Source organism: Tyto alba, unplaced genomic scaffold (assembly GCF_018691265.1).
Source record: "Tyto alba isolate M040663 unplaced genomic scaffold, T.alba_DEE_v4.0 Super-Scaffold_14, whole genome shotgun sequence".
NCBI lineage: Eukaryota > Metazoa > Chordata > Aves > Strigiformes > Tytonidae > Tyto > Tyto alba.
Window position 1 is genome coordinate 30,294,140 of NW_024881276.1, and position 16,983 is coordinate 30,311,122.

Consider the following 16,983-nt stretch of genomic DNA (forward strand, 5'->3'; position numbering starts at 1 on the left):
AAAAAAAAATAAACTATTAAGATAATAAACAAGATCATTAAAATTTTAAATTTCTGACATTTTTTTCCCCCTGATGACTGGCCCAGTAAATCTCCCTGCAAATTCTTGTGTCACTGCTTTGCCAAAGGTAACATCTGCCTAATCCATTCCCGTATCTCTGCTCTGACTTCAATACTCTGCATAAATTGGCCCTTCCATTTGCTTGCCACCATTGTTCCTATTCCACCAATGATGTCTGTCTTCATGCTCTCATTAAAGAAAATCCCTTTTGTGCTCTCTCCTTTGGTTGTGGGATGGTATTTCTGAGTTGGCTGGTGAACCTACCCATAAATCATCATTCAACTATTTTATTTGGGACCCATTTCAGCCACGCTGGGGATTAGCTGCCAAAAAAAGCTGAGCCCCGCGGCTACTGGGGCTTGTTCTTATATACAATAGCAACAAGAAAAACAATTAAAAACCACCAATAAATGAAACCTCATTATGATTGTCTTAATCCTTCTTACACTTTTTTCATGTTTACAAAGTGCATTCTCTTTGAGGCAGGATTTGTCCCTTTACATATCAACATCAGTTACTTGCATAAAACACAGGTGATTCTACAATGAAATTCTGTGATAGTTAGCCACACATGTGTATCCTCCAGCCATTGTTCTACACACTGGAGGTAATAACAGAGAATCTTTGAAAGCTTTGGTCCTACCTCCTTAAGCATTTTTGCATATTCCTTATATGGTATCTTCATCATCATTTGGATCTTTAGCCCAAGCATCTGTTTTTGCTGTTCAGCTCTACCTTTCTTACATGACATTATCATTGTCATCTCCTTAAAAATAATTTCCAAAACATTTTTCTTTTCTAGTCTCCTGTCTGACATCTGACTCTGACAAACTACACTGGTCATTAAATTGGCAGCAAGCACGCTGAAGTTGTAAACACAATGGAGAGCTAAGGTAAAGTAGAAAAACCCAACCTGCTATTAATCTAAGAGTCTCAGAACTTCACATGGATTTATGCAAAGCCTCGTGCAGTGGCATTTTAACCAAAACAAACAACAAAACACACACAAAAACACATTTGCCTGATGTGGATTACTTACTAGGTTTGCATTTAAAGGAGACAAGGAGGAATTTAGTGGTCCCTGGACACAGATCAGGTCCAAAAACCCGACTATTGACAAGGAGTTGGCAGGATCTCAGGTTTTGGCATTCATCCAGTACTTTCTAGAACAACGGGCAAAAACGATAGTCTTGAAAACAAGGTATGAAGCTATATAGCATTGAGAATAGTTACTTGTACTTTGTTCTATACAGGAGAGAAATCATTCCTTCATAACTTTTTGACTATAACCATGTAAGAAACATCTGTATCACTGGATTTAGGCCACATCTCTACTGGACTCTGAGTCATGGACAAGTTTATGGGAACAGCGATGCCCATGGCAAATTAGGAAGTTACCATTTTGCTGTTGTTTATCACTCCTCCCTCTGCCCCCAGAGGGTTAGCCAGAGCTCACTGTGTGCCACCACAGCCTTGGTGGTGCTTGGGACTCCGTGCAGAGTCCAGAGCAAGTGGGAACACGCTCAGCCCCCAGCCTCTTCACTGATGTGCCTGAAGCACTTGCACACTCCTGATAGCATTTATGGGAGTGCAATGTCTAGCTGAAGCATGGTAACTCAAAAAGATGTCTTTTTAACCATTTCATCTCAATCTACTGAAGTTTACCTGACCATGCTCTGTAATATCTTCACTAGAAAGAGTTCTAACTAATGACTTGGTGTGGTTAGTGACACTTAAGCACAACTCTAGCTTTAAGCCATATGTAGGATCTCCTGCTTAAGGGGTACTTACTTCTTGCTTGCCATTATACACATTATCAGGTATTTACTTGACTTGCCACTTGAACAAATTTCAGAATTGGTTTGATCAGATAGCTCAATGTGCCCGTCTATTCTAAGCCTGTTTGTGTTTTTTTTTTTTTTATTATTTATTTTAAAAATGCTGTTCTAAGTTGTATCTACCCCAGATCTTTTGGCCCAGCAATATACCATGGTTCTTACTGTGCCACTTCACTGGGAGTGCCAACAGAGAACAACAAAAAGGTCAGCAGTGTTAAACCCAAAGGCTCACATGGGCCCTCTTCTGAGTCCAGCAAAAGGACTGAGTACTCCTAGTCCTCACATTAGTGTTCCCACTTCATCAGTGGTTTTGCAGCTCTAGCTATAGAAAATGTAAAGACATTGCCCAAGGTGAGTCCAGTATTTAATACAGTCACAAGCCAAAGCACCTAAAAAAAACCCCCAGTTTAAATGCAGCAGTGTACTTATGAAATTCTTATTTGCCTTAAAAGCCCAGCTTAGAGAGGGCTTCGTATATGTTATTTTTGGCTAGTCTATGTCGTTGTGCCCCGGATTCTTGATGTTTAAAATCACAGCAGGCTGCAACAAGGAGGGTGCTGCCTCTGGGCCACCCCACTCTTAACAGGAGTAACTAAGATACCATTCTCCGATAGTTTTTGGTACTCCCATAAGATCTAGGGGAATTTTTGCCTTGTTTCTCATCAGAAGGGGTCTTAGTCATACCAAGAGGCCAAATCACAAATTTACTACTGTGATAGCACAAGCTGCACTCTTGTTTCCACGCTGAGAGGGTTGGCAGTGGCTGAACCTCTCCTGTCATCCCTGGAAGCTATCCCTCCCAAGCAGAAAAGATACACATTGGCAACACATTGCAGCAATCCTGTAACACTCTTGCCTTTTTATTCCCATTGGTAGAAGAAGAGGACTTGCATCCAACACTTTTTGAACACTAAGTGCACTCCAAAGAGTTTAAAAGGGAAGGAAAAGCACAGCAGACTTAATTTGATCAGTCAATTCTTCTTTTACAGAGTTGCAAGTCAAACAAATAAGTCCTCCTTAATTGGGATAGTTCTGGAATGGGCCAGTGAAATAGTTACATCTTTAGTACTTTGAGATAGCTGTCCCCTCCTACTGAGTCACCTTCTGTTTGCACCTGAGCTATATCATCTCCTGTGAATCTGTATTTTCTCCTACTTAGTGCAAACAGCAGTCACATTTTCTATCATGTTGCTGTGCAAAAATATGCAACCACAAGAGCAAACAATGATACTGGCAATGAGATAGCACTGGGATGTTAATATCTTGAGACAGATCTAATTTTGCAGTGATTCTTTTAATAGGTCACTGTAAAAAATGCCTGTTATGCTTCCTCCCGGCTGCAGGGTAGCATCACACCCGGTTATGCAGACTGCAGATGCAGTTCCAAAGGGAAGGGGAGGAGGGATGAGGTCACTGGTGCTCTTTTCTAAGAAATCGGTTTACAGGATGTATCTCTTCTCCTTGACAGAACTGGAACTTCCCGAGATGCAGAGCATTCTTATCTCTCACGTTCATGGCCTCGCCAAAAGGCTTTCATGCCTTTGATCAGCAGCGGTGCCTGAACGATGATGATAGTTTACACAACAGTTATATCATGCTGTGTTTTTATTATATTCAAGGGAAAAAACTGCCCATGGAGTCCTCACAAAGGCACTCACAAGCCCAAAATAATCATTGGTGTCACCTTGCTGTAGTCAATAAAATGACAGCAAGGATGCATCTGGCCTACTGCTTTTGGTGGAGGGATGTACTTTCACATGGCCTGCAGGTCATGCCTGGAATGTCTTTAAAAGTTGCAGTACAGCATGGGCAAGCCACACTTACAAAACTGACCTAATATTTTTTCTGGAGAGAGGATATTGCTGCCAAACCACTCTGTAAAACTCTTCAACTCACTAGTGGTGGGAACAGACATTCCCTGCTGTCAAGAAGCAACGTGTCAGCTGCAAGCACAAATGTTACAAGCTTCACCAAAGCTTCTGCAGAGCACTTACAACAGTTTCACCAACAGAACATGTTTGGATTCCACTGACTACTCATTTTTGCAATTATTTACTGAATTTGGCCTAACACTGGGCATTTTCACTACGATGAAACAAGTCTCTGATAGCACTGTAAGTCAGACCTTCTAAGCCTTGTTACCAAAGACTCCACAGCAGAAAGTAATAATTTATGAAGCATAAATCATTTTAAGCTATACTTAAGTGGTCCCAGCAAACAACTGATAGGATATTACTGATATAAACTGTGTATTCACAGAATTCTGCAGTTATCTGCAGAAGTGCTTAGGATCTGCTGTTTAGCTGTCACAGCGCCTTTTCAGTGAGCGCAGACGGGCATGGAACAAGCCAAATGCCAACCAAAATGCCATCTTATTCAGTGGATTTGTAACCCAGCTCTGTCCAGTGTTTGTATCCTCTCCTGGGGTCAAGGAGGGCCTGTGTGATTGATTAAGACTGGTCTGCTCAGTCATGACCAGCCCTTGATTAGAAGGGAATTGATTATTTTAGGGAACTTTGAGAATGGAGTTTCCAAAGCAAGGCTCATCAGAACAGAAGGCAATCTACAAAGCTTTCACAATCCTATGGTAATACCCTGCCATCCAGACAAATCCTTTCAGTTGTAGTACTTTTGATGGTAAACTGACATAGACATGATGTCATTTAATTCAACGCTGTGAACACTTGCCATTTTCACACAGCATAGCTCACCACACGAAAACCGTCAAAAACATTCTGTGCATTAAGAACCTTTACAGCGTGCGATACCTGCAAAGAGGTGGGTGCCACACAGTTTATGGGTTCTGTCATCCTGGTTTCAGGCTCCTGAGTACTACACATGCGGTAGTCTTGCCCGTAAAATGCTGACTGAACACTTATTGTTGAATGTCGAGGACAGTGCAGACTCAAATGTTCCCCATCGCAGGCATAGGCAGTATGATTTTGCAGAAGTTTGGTTAGGTAACCTAGAAAATATTCAGCTCTGTTACAACTAGTACAGGAAATGACAAGCTCGTTAGATAATAAGAAAACCACAATCAGTCTCCGGAAAGGGCATTGTAGTCAAGGTTATACGTATGGCCCGCTGCCACACCACATGGTTCTGTGAATGGGTCAACCTTTATGTGCTCTTAATGCTCAGGTCTGGAAAACAAGAGGTCGCGTGGCAGTGAGTCAGAGCCCTAGCAGCACTCCAGCAGCGGCACTGTGTCGGAGATGTCATTTCACAGACAATAAATAGGCTCGGGCCCTTGCCAGTCGTTGTTGCTAACAATCCCAGGGCATGTTTGCAGAAGTCAGAAGGGCTATTACTTGATTTTGTGGGCTAGACTCTTGCATTCCAGCTGGCTAAGGTATTCGCTACACTTCGTCTTAAACTGATGCTTTGCACTTCTGGGCTCCTACGCAGTTGTGTGATAGGCACAAGTGATAGAAAAAGTGATTCTGTCTGTATCGCTGAATCAGTTGCTAGGATAACAGAGGAAAGGTGGTCCATAAATACTTAGACACCATAGGTGCTGGACAGAAATCCAGAAGTAAGATACGTAACATTTTGTATTTGATAGAGTTTGTCAGCATTACAACAGAGGGAGAGGTAGTACCTGTATGCAGTTGTCCACCTGTACCATCCATTTGCATCTTTTAATAAGTAAGTCCATGAGAAGCAGAGCTAATAGCTGTTTCTCTGATTTGTATTTCATTGTGTATTGTCTCTTCAGACATGATTTCTGTTATCACCACAAATATTTATAGATTTAATCTCTTACTGCCCTTGCCTCTGTTCTGCAGAATTCTTTATTGGAAACATGCAGGCTGCTACCTTTGATAATTACAAATTAGCCATTGTGATGAGAAACTGTTAGGGGTAATTTCATTCAGAGTTTCCTCACCTATATTTATGAAGCTTTGATACCTCTACCACTTTGTCACACTTGACTGAAATCCATCTTTAAGCAGAGAAGGTTTGTGGGTGAGCGGGAATAAAAGGTGTGAGGGACAGAAGAGATAAAGGATACAAAATACTTGTCTATAAATGAAGCATTATTCTTCCTCATCCATAAACACATGGAAATTAGACCCAAACCTACTTTTTTCTCCATGAGTTTTATGACAACCTAATATACTACAATCAAAGCAAATGTTTTCTAATTCTCCCACTATTAGCCAGACTTTTATTAATATGCATACAGTAAGTATATTTTAATAGTTTCCTTATTCTTATACATGCATTAAATTCTGTGTAATTCTCTCTAAAATCAGTTCCCATCTTCCAGAACAGCAAGTTCAGCCACGTTCACATCAAAAAACCCAAACAAAATTCTCAAACCCCAACATATTAATTAATGAGAAAGCATTAAGAGCTTCCACCAATTTGAGAAAAAATTTGTATAAGTTTTAAAACTGAGACCATGATTATACACATATCTTTTTAATTTTAAAAATTGCATTTTTCCTATCTTTGCCTCTTTTCGAACATATAATTGGTCTAATTAAAGACAAAAGCTAGTAACTTCTCTTCAGAAGCCTTGCTGTGGTGACAGCAACATTACTACTGGCTAATGGAGAAAAAAAAAAAAACAGAACCAAACCATATTTTCTTGTTTTGGTGGCTCAATCAGAACTAGAGTTACAAGCTTTTTGTATCATTAGAACAAAAATTAGTTTTCTCAAGGAAAATACTGAATAAGAGTTTGCTTATGCCATTTAATTTTCACACTTTTTGTCCCTTTTAAATCTTTCACCAAAGACGAGCAATTTATAGAAAGGTTTTTAAATAGAAATGTAAGTATTCCAAGAAAATTATATGAAAATAAAATATTTTGGTTCTCTGGCGTCTTTTCCAGCTCCATCTGTGTGACTGGATAGGAAGATTCAGCTCCCCTATCAGTTACTAAGTCTGGAGAAAGGAGAAGCCTGCTCTGCTATTGTCTTTGCTGTTCCTCAGCTAGCACCCGAGAGGACAGGAGTCAGCCAGAGTCACCTTCCAGCGCAGCAAAGATCTAGGCGAGTACCTCACCTTATTGAACTCAGTCTGAGCACCGGTGCTAAAATTAGGGTGGAGAGAATTTCTTGCCTTGTATTTGCAGTCTAGATCTCAGGGAGACCAGTCCAGCAGAAATCCCCATGGCTTCTCACAGGTTAAATTAAAAAAACAAAACAAAACAAAACAAACAAACAAAAAAAACCCCAACCAAACAAAAATCCATCCCCTACATTTTCTGTGTAATTGAGTTCACAAATAATTGAGCTTTCCTGTCAGAGCCACTCCTCTGTCAGTCTACTCCTGAAAGGTACCGAGTATTGCCAAGAAAATGGGCCGAATGCCCAACTGCACCCAAGTGACTTTGCTACGGTCCAATACTGTAAAGGGGCCTCCAGTAGCATTTACTGCCGCTGAATGCCTTTGACATTGCCATCACAGCATAAGGGGCCACAGTGTAAAAGAGTATCCGGCCCAACGTGAGTTGTGGGCACTCAACACCTTGAGAGATTTAGCCCGATATTTGTAATCATTTCAATTCTTCAGGTTTTAAATTACTTGGAGCCAAGAGTGCTGTATACAAAACAGCCCAGTATTCCCTAAAGAATATCAGCTATGTTGTGATTTGGATGAGTTCCCTGGCATCTTAACTGCTACTTTGATCCTGCAAATTCCTAATCCAGTATCTAAGCACCTTTCTCCAACAATTGCAACTATTCAATCCTTAAAAAAAATGCCTCTATAAAAAACTTGTTCTGATTCTGTATAAGCAATATAGTTCACTTGTAAAAATAGCATTAGATGGACTGCTGAAAGTAAGACATCATGCTCCCTGGCCTTCCAAATGCCATTTAAAGTGACTCTGCTGTTACTAAAATCCTTGTGTATTTGCACACAATAAAGGATAAAAATAGTAATGGAAATTGGCTGAAACCTAATGTTCTCTGATAAGAGAAGTGGTGACGTACTAGCATCTAAATTACTCATCTCACATGGCAGACCATGTAAATCTGCATTTTTTATTACTATACACACAGACTACATAGACACAGGTGGAGCAGTCAGCCCTTTGTAAAGAGCGGTGCCAGCTGGGCAGCTTACAGCCCACGCTGAGAAAGAGTTTCCACTCGAAAAGTCAATTCCCACTCGAAAAGTCACTATTTCCTCTTGCTCTTCCCTGAAAAACTCCAGCTTCTTTCCTCTCTTCATGCTGGTCCCCTTCATGTACTGGGGCACTGCCTGCCCTGCGCTCAGCAAGGGAATAAAGTTTTCTCAGCAGCTGCTGCCTCTCACCTCGGTCCCGGAGCGGTGCTTGTGCAGGAGGGAGCAGTTTCCAGTTGCTTTCCCTCTTTTCCTGGACAGTGTGGCCTTGTAGTCACCATGGTAGAAAGCTTCATCTTCCTGAGACCACGAATGTCCCTATAGTGTTTACCAAATTCTGTACAGACTTCCCTCGAGGCAGCAAATTTAGCCAAACAACAACGTAAAGTTAGGGAAAAAATATGTCCTTATCTCTAAAATTAATAACTGCCATGATTATCAGGGGAGAGGGCGTTGCAACAGTTGAATGGATCTGTCACTCTTTCTGAGGCGTGCTGCCTTTTCTGCATTTCTCTCGACTGGCACAATTAAATCAGGTCATCCAAAACAGACAACCGAGCTGTGCCACCGTCCAAATCGGGCAGTGGGACTGTGTGACTTTCAGGCACCAGCCCAGCACAGTGCCTGGGCTACAGGCACTTCAGGGCACTACTTGTTCGGAATCTCTCATTGTGTATTTTTTTAGTCCTGGTTCCCTGCATGCTAGGGAAGTACTCGCTAGCTCCTCTCCGGCCAGCACACCAGGAGATTCCCTTCCCCTGGAAAGCGGGGCCCGGGGAGGGCTGGAGCAGCACCACGGCTCGCCCCAGCGCGGATGGAGAGAGGTCATGGCTGTGCGTACGCCTGGACTGGGGAACTAGAAGACTAGTGAGTTAGGGGGTTTCTTACCCTGAGCAAAGAGAATCTTAAGCAGACCCAAAAAAATCCTTAGATGGCTTAATGTTTTAAACCTAATGTTGAGTTTTTTCTCTTTGTTTTCTGGGTTGTTGGGTGATGGAGGGGGAGGTAATGTTTAGCTATGGCTGTCACTTTTTCAAGCACTATTCTGCAATGGCAACGACTGTAGATTTCATCTTCCTTTTTTTTCCAAAATAATGAATGTCACTCCTCTTTAAAACAATATGAAACTTTATAAAAAAAGTCAACTACTATGACAATTGTCTAAATTAGAAAAACTTGGCAATACTGCAGTGTCCCGACATCTCTACGCCTCTGTGTGAAAGCCCCACTAGGAGCTTTCCCATTTATCCAAGACACACATTCATAAGCAATGTATGGTCTGCTCTGCATACAAAATCATGTACAAGATGTTACAGGCTGGCTGGGGAGTTAAGCCTGAATCATATGGCAAAAAACAGATCCTATTGATTTGAAGGCCTGAAGGTATCATCCCACTCAACTGTCTGCATAACCCAGACTGTTCACTCATTGTTACTTTTTACTGAGACTCAAAACACCAATGCAGAATCCAAGTGTAATCCTTTCTTCCAGAATTAGCCAAATTAGTCACAGCATCCACTCTGTTGACAAAGATCTTCAACTGAAAAAACACAGCACCAGAAACACACACAAAACACTGAAGCTGAGCAGCTGAACAAAGCTTTAAGCCTTACTGATCACTTATTGCTGCAAAGGAGGACTAATAAACTCTAATAACAATGACAGACAAAAAAAACTTGCCTAAGAGAGTAAAGGTTGTAAATAGATACCTCTTTGTGTGAAATAGAGCTCTTAAAAGGTTATAGCTTTTATACTCAACATTTGCTCCTGGCATTATTGCTATGAATAGAAACAGTAACAGTAGTAATGAACGTGAAGGTATGAAAAACTAGAAAGAATTTTTTTTTTTTTTTTTCTTAAAAGCACTGAAAAACTGGGAACTTAGAAAGTTTCAGTTTAAAAAAATATGACTACCAAAAAGCCTGGAAGCGGTCAGCCAAGAGATGTGTTATGTCTCCGGTGTATGGCACAAGACAGCAAACAGTACTCAGATTTGTTAGATTCATTCCTTATTGTGGAAGATGCTAACACAAGGCCTTAAGGCCCTTATTCTGTTGTCAGCATTAGAATAAAAAAAGAAATGTATATATTCTGTCCTGCCTCACTGCACTAGCATGAACCTCACCGTATGGAAGCACCAAGGAGAACAGCATTTCAAGCTGTGAGTCTAATGCCTAGCACGTATTAAATGCAATCTCAGCGTTGACTGATGTAATGTCTTTTTGGCAAGAGAGCAGCTTTGAAATGGAGTATTTTTAGAGCCTGAAGCTGAGTAGCACACGGCCTACAAGGATTCTCAGAGTCAGGCCTTCATATAGAGATTTAGTAATACTAGTTCCTGTGCATAACTCAATCTAGGCTTAATTAGCACAGCAATTTGCTACCTTGTTTTAAAGACATAGAAATCCATTTTAGATCAAAACAGATTGAAATGGTACACATATTGTTGTGGGAGTCCCAGAAGGCTAATCCATTCGGTAAATCTACATCAGCTTCTGTGGTTTTATGAAGATTTGTGCCAGCAGTCATTAAAAATACACAAGCAAGATTGGCAAGTTTGAAGGAAGCGATCTTATGCAGTGATAACAGAATTGTTGATAAACTCTACTACAGACACCATTAGAAGCATCAATTTGATATTTATTGGTGTTTGGGATCCAGCTGCAGTACTTCCCCAGCAATTTTTTCTCCATTGGTGTGTGAAGGAAGCACTGAAGAGAAATCAACCCCCGATTTTCCTCCCCCATCCCCTCTGCCACACCTTCCGCTGTCTTCAGAGGCAGTTACGCCACAGCCCACGCTGTTCAGCGTTACTGCACAATCACTGCTCTCGGAGCCTGGCTGCGTGTGGGGATATGACAGCGCCTCTTTGGCTCCGCTCACAGAAGCAGGGATCTGCCTCTCGTAATTCTCTTTAGTCTCTTACCTCAGTTGCCTGCAAGTTCTCTCTGCAGCAGCTCTTTTTTAGAATTAAGTAATCGTGACAGAGGGCAAAGTGTTATCCGGGAAAGACACTGTTTCTAAAACTCACAACACTGTGTTTCTCACCCCATCATTTTATTCTTTTTCATCCAAGTGCTTTGTAAGCATAATGTTTGAGTCATTCTAGCCAGACTTGGTCTTACAGTCTTTGATCAGTAAGAAATACACTTAGGCAGAAGCATTGCTTATTCTACTCACTGTTCAGAAATGAGCATAACAGCTTCTCTCAGCAGCTACACATATAAATCCATGCTTGCTTAATATATGCTTCCTTGCATAGTCACTAATTTGCCTTAATTTCCCTCCATTGCTTGTTTTTTCCAGTGTGCTTTTTTCCATTATTCTTCTCAACACTCATACTCTTTACAAGTGACTGCTATCCTACTGACTTCTTCCTTTTACCTGTACTGTGAGAGATAGCATGAAAAGCTGGTTTGACATGCAAGGCAAATAATTTCTGTATAATAATTGTATTTTTTATCTAAACCTTTTTGATGTGGGGATAGATGTTCACTTGGAAAAACTAATGGTAGTATAGTTTCACTGATACACTAGTGACTGTAAAAAAACTTTCCATTTCCAGATGGCTAGTTTGGTTTCAGAGCAGCCAAAGCTGTTACTTTTCTTAGAATCAGTCCCTGAGTTTTCAGTTGACCATTTCTAAAGGAGATGAAGCTTATGAGATCATGATCTCTGTCCATCTGCCATTCCCTTACTCAACTCAACAACTTTTAAGCTCAAGAGCCAGCTTCAAACCTGAGGGGTACAGGGTTCAAAGAAATAAAGTTCCTATAAGTTTCATAAAAATTGAAGCCTGAGCTGACAGGTCAAAGTAAGAATTGTCACCTCCAACTCAATCTAATTGACTAATGCTAAAAGTCAACAGGCTGATGAAGACACAGCATACTGACTCCGGAGAGCTAATCAGCCTGCTGCTAATGGAGCAATTTGTTTTCACTGGCCTTCCTAAGAGGTGAAGGATTAAGACTTCCATAAGAAAATGCTTAAGTTAAAAGTGAAAATTATTTCAGGATAGCATGGCCATCAAAGCAGGCATCAGTCAGGTTTTCCATTAACTGCTTTATCAATATGCGCACTTTCCTAAGGAAATTGTCTTGTTTAATTTTTTCCCTCATAGTCATACCTCATGGATCATAACCATCTTATTGAACTTAATTCTCACTGTCTGCTAAATCTGAGGGTCAAATAAAGCAAGAGTTTGGTTCCACTTAAGCCAGAGAAGGGACCCAGGTAGCCAGCAGATAATACCACATAAAAACATATTCAAACTCTGGTATGTGAACATGGTTTATCCAGCGAGTAGCAGCACACGCAAGAAGCCAAGCCATGAGCTCCCAGACTTCATGAAGAAAGTATAGAGCTCCTGTAACTTTTTGCTTATGCCAAACGGGCACTGTTTCTCCAGGAACCACATAACCTCTTCATATCCGAGCCACTCAGCTCAGACTTGCAGTGATGTGAATTAAATTCTTGCAGAGTGGGAAAATCCATGAATCCTGCACTCACAAACCAGATGCTTATTCTCTCTCATATCCTCCCACAGCTGTTCTCTGTTTCCTTCAGATCTGCAGTTTCGTATTCCCTTGTGTTGTCTCCTAAAAGTGATGCTTATTTTTGTTGTATCCCAACAGCTTTCAGAGGAAATCTGAGAGATCCCTATGAACTTCCTTTTATTTTCACTCACTCTCTCTTTTTATTTCCTTCTTCCCTTTTTGTGCTAGGGAAAGGCAATCTATTACAGATTCCCCAAAGATTTTGGTCTGTAGTAAACTCCATGCTATGGTCAGTGATACTTCTCTCAGCTATTTCATGAAGCCACAGGGGCAAACACTTGTCCTGGGACTTAATATAAAACTCTTAGTACAAAAGGAAGATTTTCTCCTTCCTGTCCCAAGACACGGACAAGAGGTACAACACCGTTGAGGGAGACTGTGAGACTCCTTTCTGCCCTTGCCAAAAAATCTTTCTTTTGATTGGAGTCAGAATAGCCTCTTCTAGTGCCATTAACAAGAAGTAAGAAGAGAAAGGCTCAGCAGGCAGCAACTGCTTCTGGGAACAGAATGAGTGAATCATTATGCTCAAGAGACAGCAAAGTTATAATCTTCCCAAAAATTGCAAGTAGGAGAACCTCGGGAACTAGAGGAAAAGATTTATTTGAAAACTTGGATTTATGAACTTGAACCACCATGCAAACTGTGTGTGTGTGTGTGTATGTGTGCTGTTCATTGCCAACTCCTCAGAAAACAAATTGCAGGTTTGGTTTTGCAAACAGAACTCTGACTCAAACTCTGCATTTTTTGTATTCCCATTTATATTTGACACTCAAAAAATCAGATAAATTAGAGATCAGAGAATTTGCCTATTGAATCACTAAGTCCATCCTCTGGCAGCTCACAGATCTGCAATGTTATGATGGCTTATAGAACAGCGAGTCCAAGCAGGAAAAGCAAAAAAACCCACACCTTACCCTCACAGCCTGATAATTTTCTTTACAACAACATTTCATTGTCCCCAACTCAGTTTTAGCCTGAAGAAATTAAAAATCCAAAATTGCAAAATGATTCTGAAAAAATAATTCTTGTTTTCCTATCCAGGAAAAAAATGCAAGGAAAAAAACCAAACAGATATCTGCAGGTTGAGACCCTCATCCAAAGCCCAGCGAAATCCTTGGGAATCCTTCCAGTGACCACAGGCTTTCAATCAGGTCTTATATTATGAGTGATGTTTTAAAATTAATTCTAAATTAAGAGTCAAACATCACTGGTATTTAATTTGTTGCCAGAAGCCACACAATAGACCTTTGAAACAAAACTCTTAAAATGCATAGAAATTCAGATGAAATGACTCACCAATGGTGAATAAATAAGGCGCAACCACGCCTCCTTCTGCTCTTCAGCTCCCTTTAAGACACTATTTTCTCTGTGTTCGGTAATATATCAAAATATTTCAATTTTAATTGTAGATTATGGTTGGCAGATGACAGAATTCTGATAACTGGTGAATGGTCAGACAGTGATTTCTCTGTCTGGGGGCACTTCCATCAAAGTCTGAGTATTTATTTGGAACCAGTCTGTAACCCCTTTTTCTAATAAAGCTGAGACTGTCTGGAAGCTCTGTCTTACTAAGAAAGGTATTGGCAGCAGATGGAATAGGAAGGCAGAGGGGAGCTAATCCCTGCTATTTATTTTTAATAAAAATAACATATGATGTGTCATCTGCCAGCAATCTGAACAGTGAGAACAAAGAGAGATCCTGCCCCAAAGGTGTAAGAATTTGCAAGACAGACTCAAACATGTTGGTTTCTGAGCAGTGGAGCTCAGCAAGTCAAGTTTCCTATAGGTTTGTGCCCCATGCCTGAATGTCCCTGCATCTGTTGTAGTAGTAGGAGCATCACACTTTGCTTTAACTCACTTTGGGAGAGCTTTTGGAGAAGCATCCTTTCTTGGGGATACTAGTAGGGCCTAGCTGCTTATACGCACAAGATGTGTAGGAACTTAATAGGACCAAAGCTTTTACTTCTCAAACAAGGATGATTAAATCTGACTGGTGTATTTAACAAAAAGTATTAGACAAAATCCACATCTAAAATGGGATTTCATAAGCTACAGTTCCTCAGGAAAGCAAAGAGAACTGCAGCGACAGGCCTGAAACAAAACCTTGGATCTTAGCACCATGATCTAAACTTCTCACTTCTGACACCCATCTCTCTGTTGCACAGAAAAAATCCCAGATCCAAACCCGCTCTACTTTGAGAAACTTTAAACCAGACTTTGAGGTTTAACTCCCATATTATTGAAAAGAAACATGTTTCTAAAATAAAATGTTTTCCTTTAAACAAAGCAAACAAAATTTTCATTTGACTTTTACAAGGTAGTATCAACATGATGCATCATTGACATCACTCCTTTTAGCACCTCTTTAAATACCCTGGTTGAAGGACAAGCTTCACTTGCCACCGTGAGTCAAGAGAACCAACTCAAGAAAATTTATACAGGATATTATTTGACCAACACAAAACCAACAAAAAAACCTCTGCATCATTGTGGTCATGATTGATCCTGCCACGTTATTACAAACAAAGCATTTGCTCAAAGCATTTGTTTGCTTTCCTTTTTCCTGGGGGAATCCAGGATGGGTGAATGCCACAGAACTTAATGGAAACTTTTAATGCAGAAAGGCCACAGGATCAGATTATATTTCTTGGGTGAACTGGTTTGCTTTTTCATTAGATCCATTTGTTTTCTGTTGTTGGGTCAGAAGATCAAGTCTATGGAGTTAAAGCAATGCCTAGCTCTGAACTGCTCAGGAAAAAGAAAGAAAAGTTGACATCAGCGGACAAGGATTAAAAGGTTCTACCTAAGCAGCGGCTGCTTTTTCTGTTCATAACCAGAAAGTCATTCTTCAGCCCAGTTATGCAATCACACAGTTACCTCATTTTTGATCTTTGGTTACAGCCACATTTCTTGAAAGCTGTCCAGAAAACCTGGCTGGGACTAAGGTAAAGAAAGGGAGATTGACTGATGAAGTGAGCAAAGGAGGTCAGTTCAAGCAGAAAGCCTAAGCTCAAAGAATCATGGAGAAAAGGAGAATAGGAAGAAAGATGTATAAAAAAAAAGGTGAGTGGGTGTTCCTCAGTGTTGCTAGAGAGAAGGAATTTGTTCCCAGACGGATAAGAGGTCAGTTCACTTTTGCAGCGGACGGGAAAAAGGTGGGAGAAGGAGCAGGGCTAGGACAGAGAGCCAAGGGGAGAGCCCAGCACTTTTCCAACCGCCAGCAAGGAGGGCCGGGGGATGAGATGAGGGAGCAGTGACTCCTGCTGTTGCTGGGAAGGTACATGCTCCTGAGCAAATGCCACCCTCCCCAGAAAAATCAACTCTCCCTCAGCAGCAGTGGTAGCAGACAGTTGGGCTTTCTATATGACCAGTATTGGTATATAAGTTTAGTATCTAAGTTAAGTGTAAGGATAGTACATACATTTGCTGGGTTTGCCAGCAAATTTCAGCAATTTCTGAGAGCTTTGTCAAGTAGGAATTGAAACTATGGGCATGAATAAATATTTTGGTGAAAAGGTGTTCTGAAGAGTAGGCATGAGGGGAAGAAAATTGTCTAGCTGTAGGATCAAACCAATATGCATGAAGATCTGAGGGAAGAACTGTGGAGTAAATCTCTCCGTCTTCCTCCAAAGCTTTCAGTTTCAAATTTGGGCATAAATGCTTGGATCCCACTTTTAAAAATTAATCATATAAAGGACTGCAGACCTCAGAGCAAACTTGCACTTCCAATAACCAATGCAATTAATAAATACATTCTTTGTTGCCACCAGACTGCTAGAGAAGAATAGACTATGCAGATCTTTAAGTATTTAATGTATCAACATTACTTTACCTCCAATATCTCCTGTTATTAAAAGGAGAAACTCATTTTGCTTATCGACACTGAGTCCTCCTCACAGAGTTTGATTTAGAACTGCTGCTGGAGTCTTGTTTCAGAACATTTTTCTCGCTAGAAAATACCAATTCACATACCAATTCATAAAATGTTGCACAGTGAAGAAATGTGTGTGTGTGTGTCCCAAAAAAACAAACCACCAACAAAAAATTGTTTTTCATAGTTAAATGCTGGACTGAGAAACCTGAGAGAACAATAACCTGAAGCTCTATATCTTATAAGGGCAAGAGTAGTAACAAAACCACAGTAGCAACTGACCTGCAATAGCCAAGTGAAGAGATTGTACTCACAGCCAGAGCTGCCAAACTCTTATGAAAAGGGAGGGATAAATACTGTACTAGTTTCACTGCTGCTGTTCTGTGAAGTGATCCATAAAAAATGACCACAGTTTTCTAAATGGGGAAATAAATACAAGTCAAACATCAAAAAAAAAAAAAAATACCCTTCACTATCCACATATACTGCTCCCTGCTCCTCTTTTCACAACATCAAACAGACCCCAAGAGGGGTCATTTTTGTGTTGTTACAGTCAAGCAGCTAGGTCTTGTGATTA

At 40.6% G+C, this 16,983-nt stretch overlaps 1 protein-coding gene across 2 annotated transcripts in view; it reads right to left on the reverse strand.

Moving 5' to 3' along the window:
• The window catches only part of EVA1C (eva-1 homolog C), a 39,847-nt gene that overhangs the window by 19,789 nt on the left and 3,075 nt on the right, over nt 1-16,983 (reverse strand). For both annotated transcript variants that reach the window (XM_042788778.1, XM_042788777.1), the window contains exons 2-3: nt 4,667-4,863; nt 1,100-1,223 (exon numbers count right to left, since the gene is read on the reverse strand). In XM_042788778.1, coding sequence (XP_042644712.1) covers nt 1,100-1,223; nt 4,667-4,863 — 321 coding nt within the window. The remainder of the gene's footprint in view (nt 1-1,099; nt 1,224-4,666; nt 4,864-16,983) is intronic.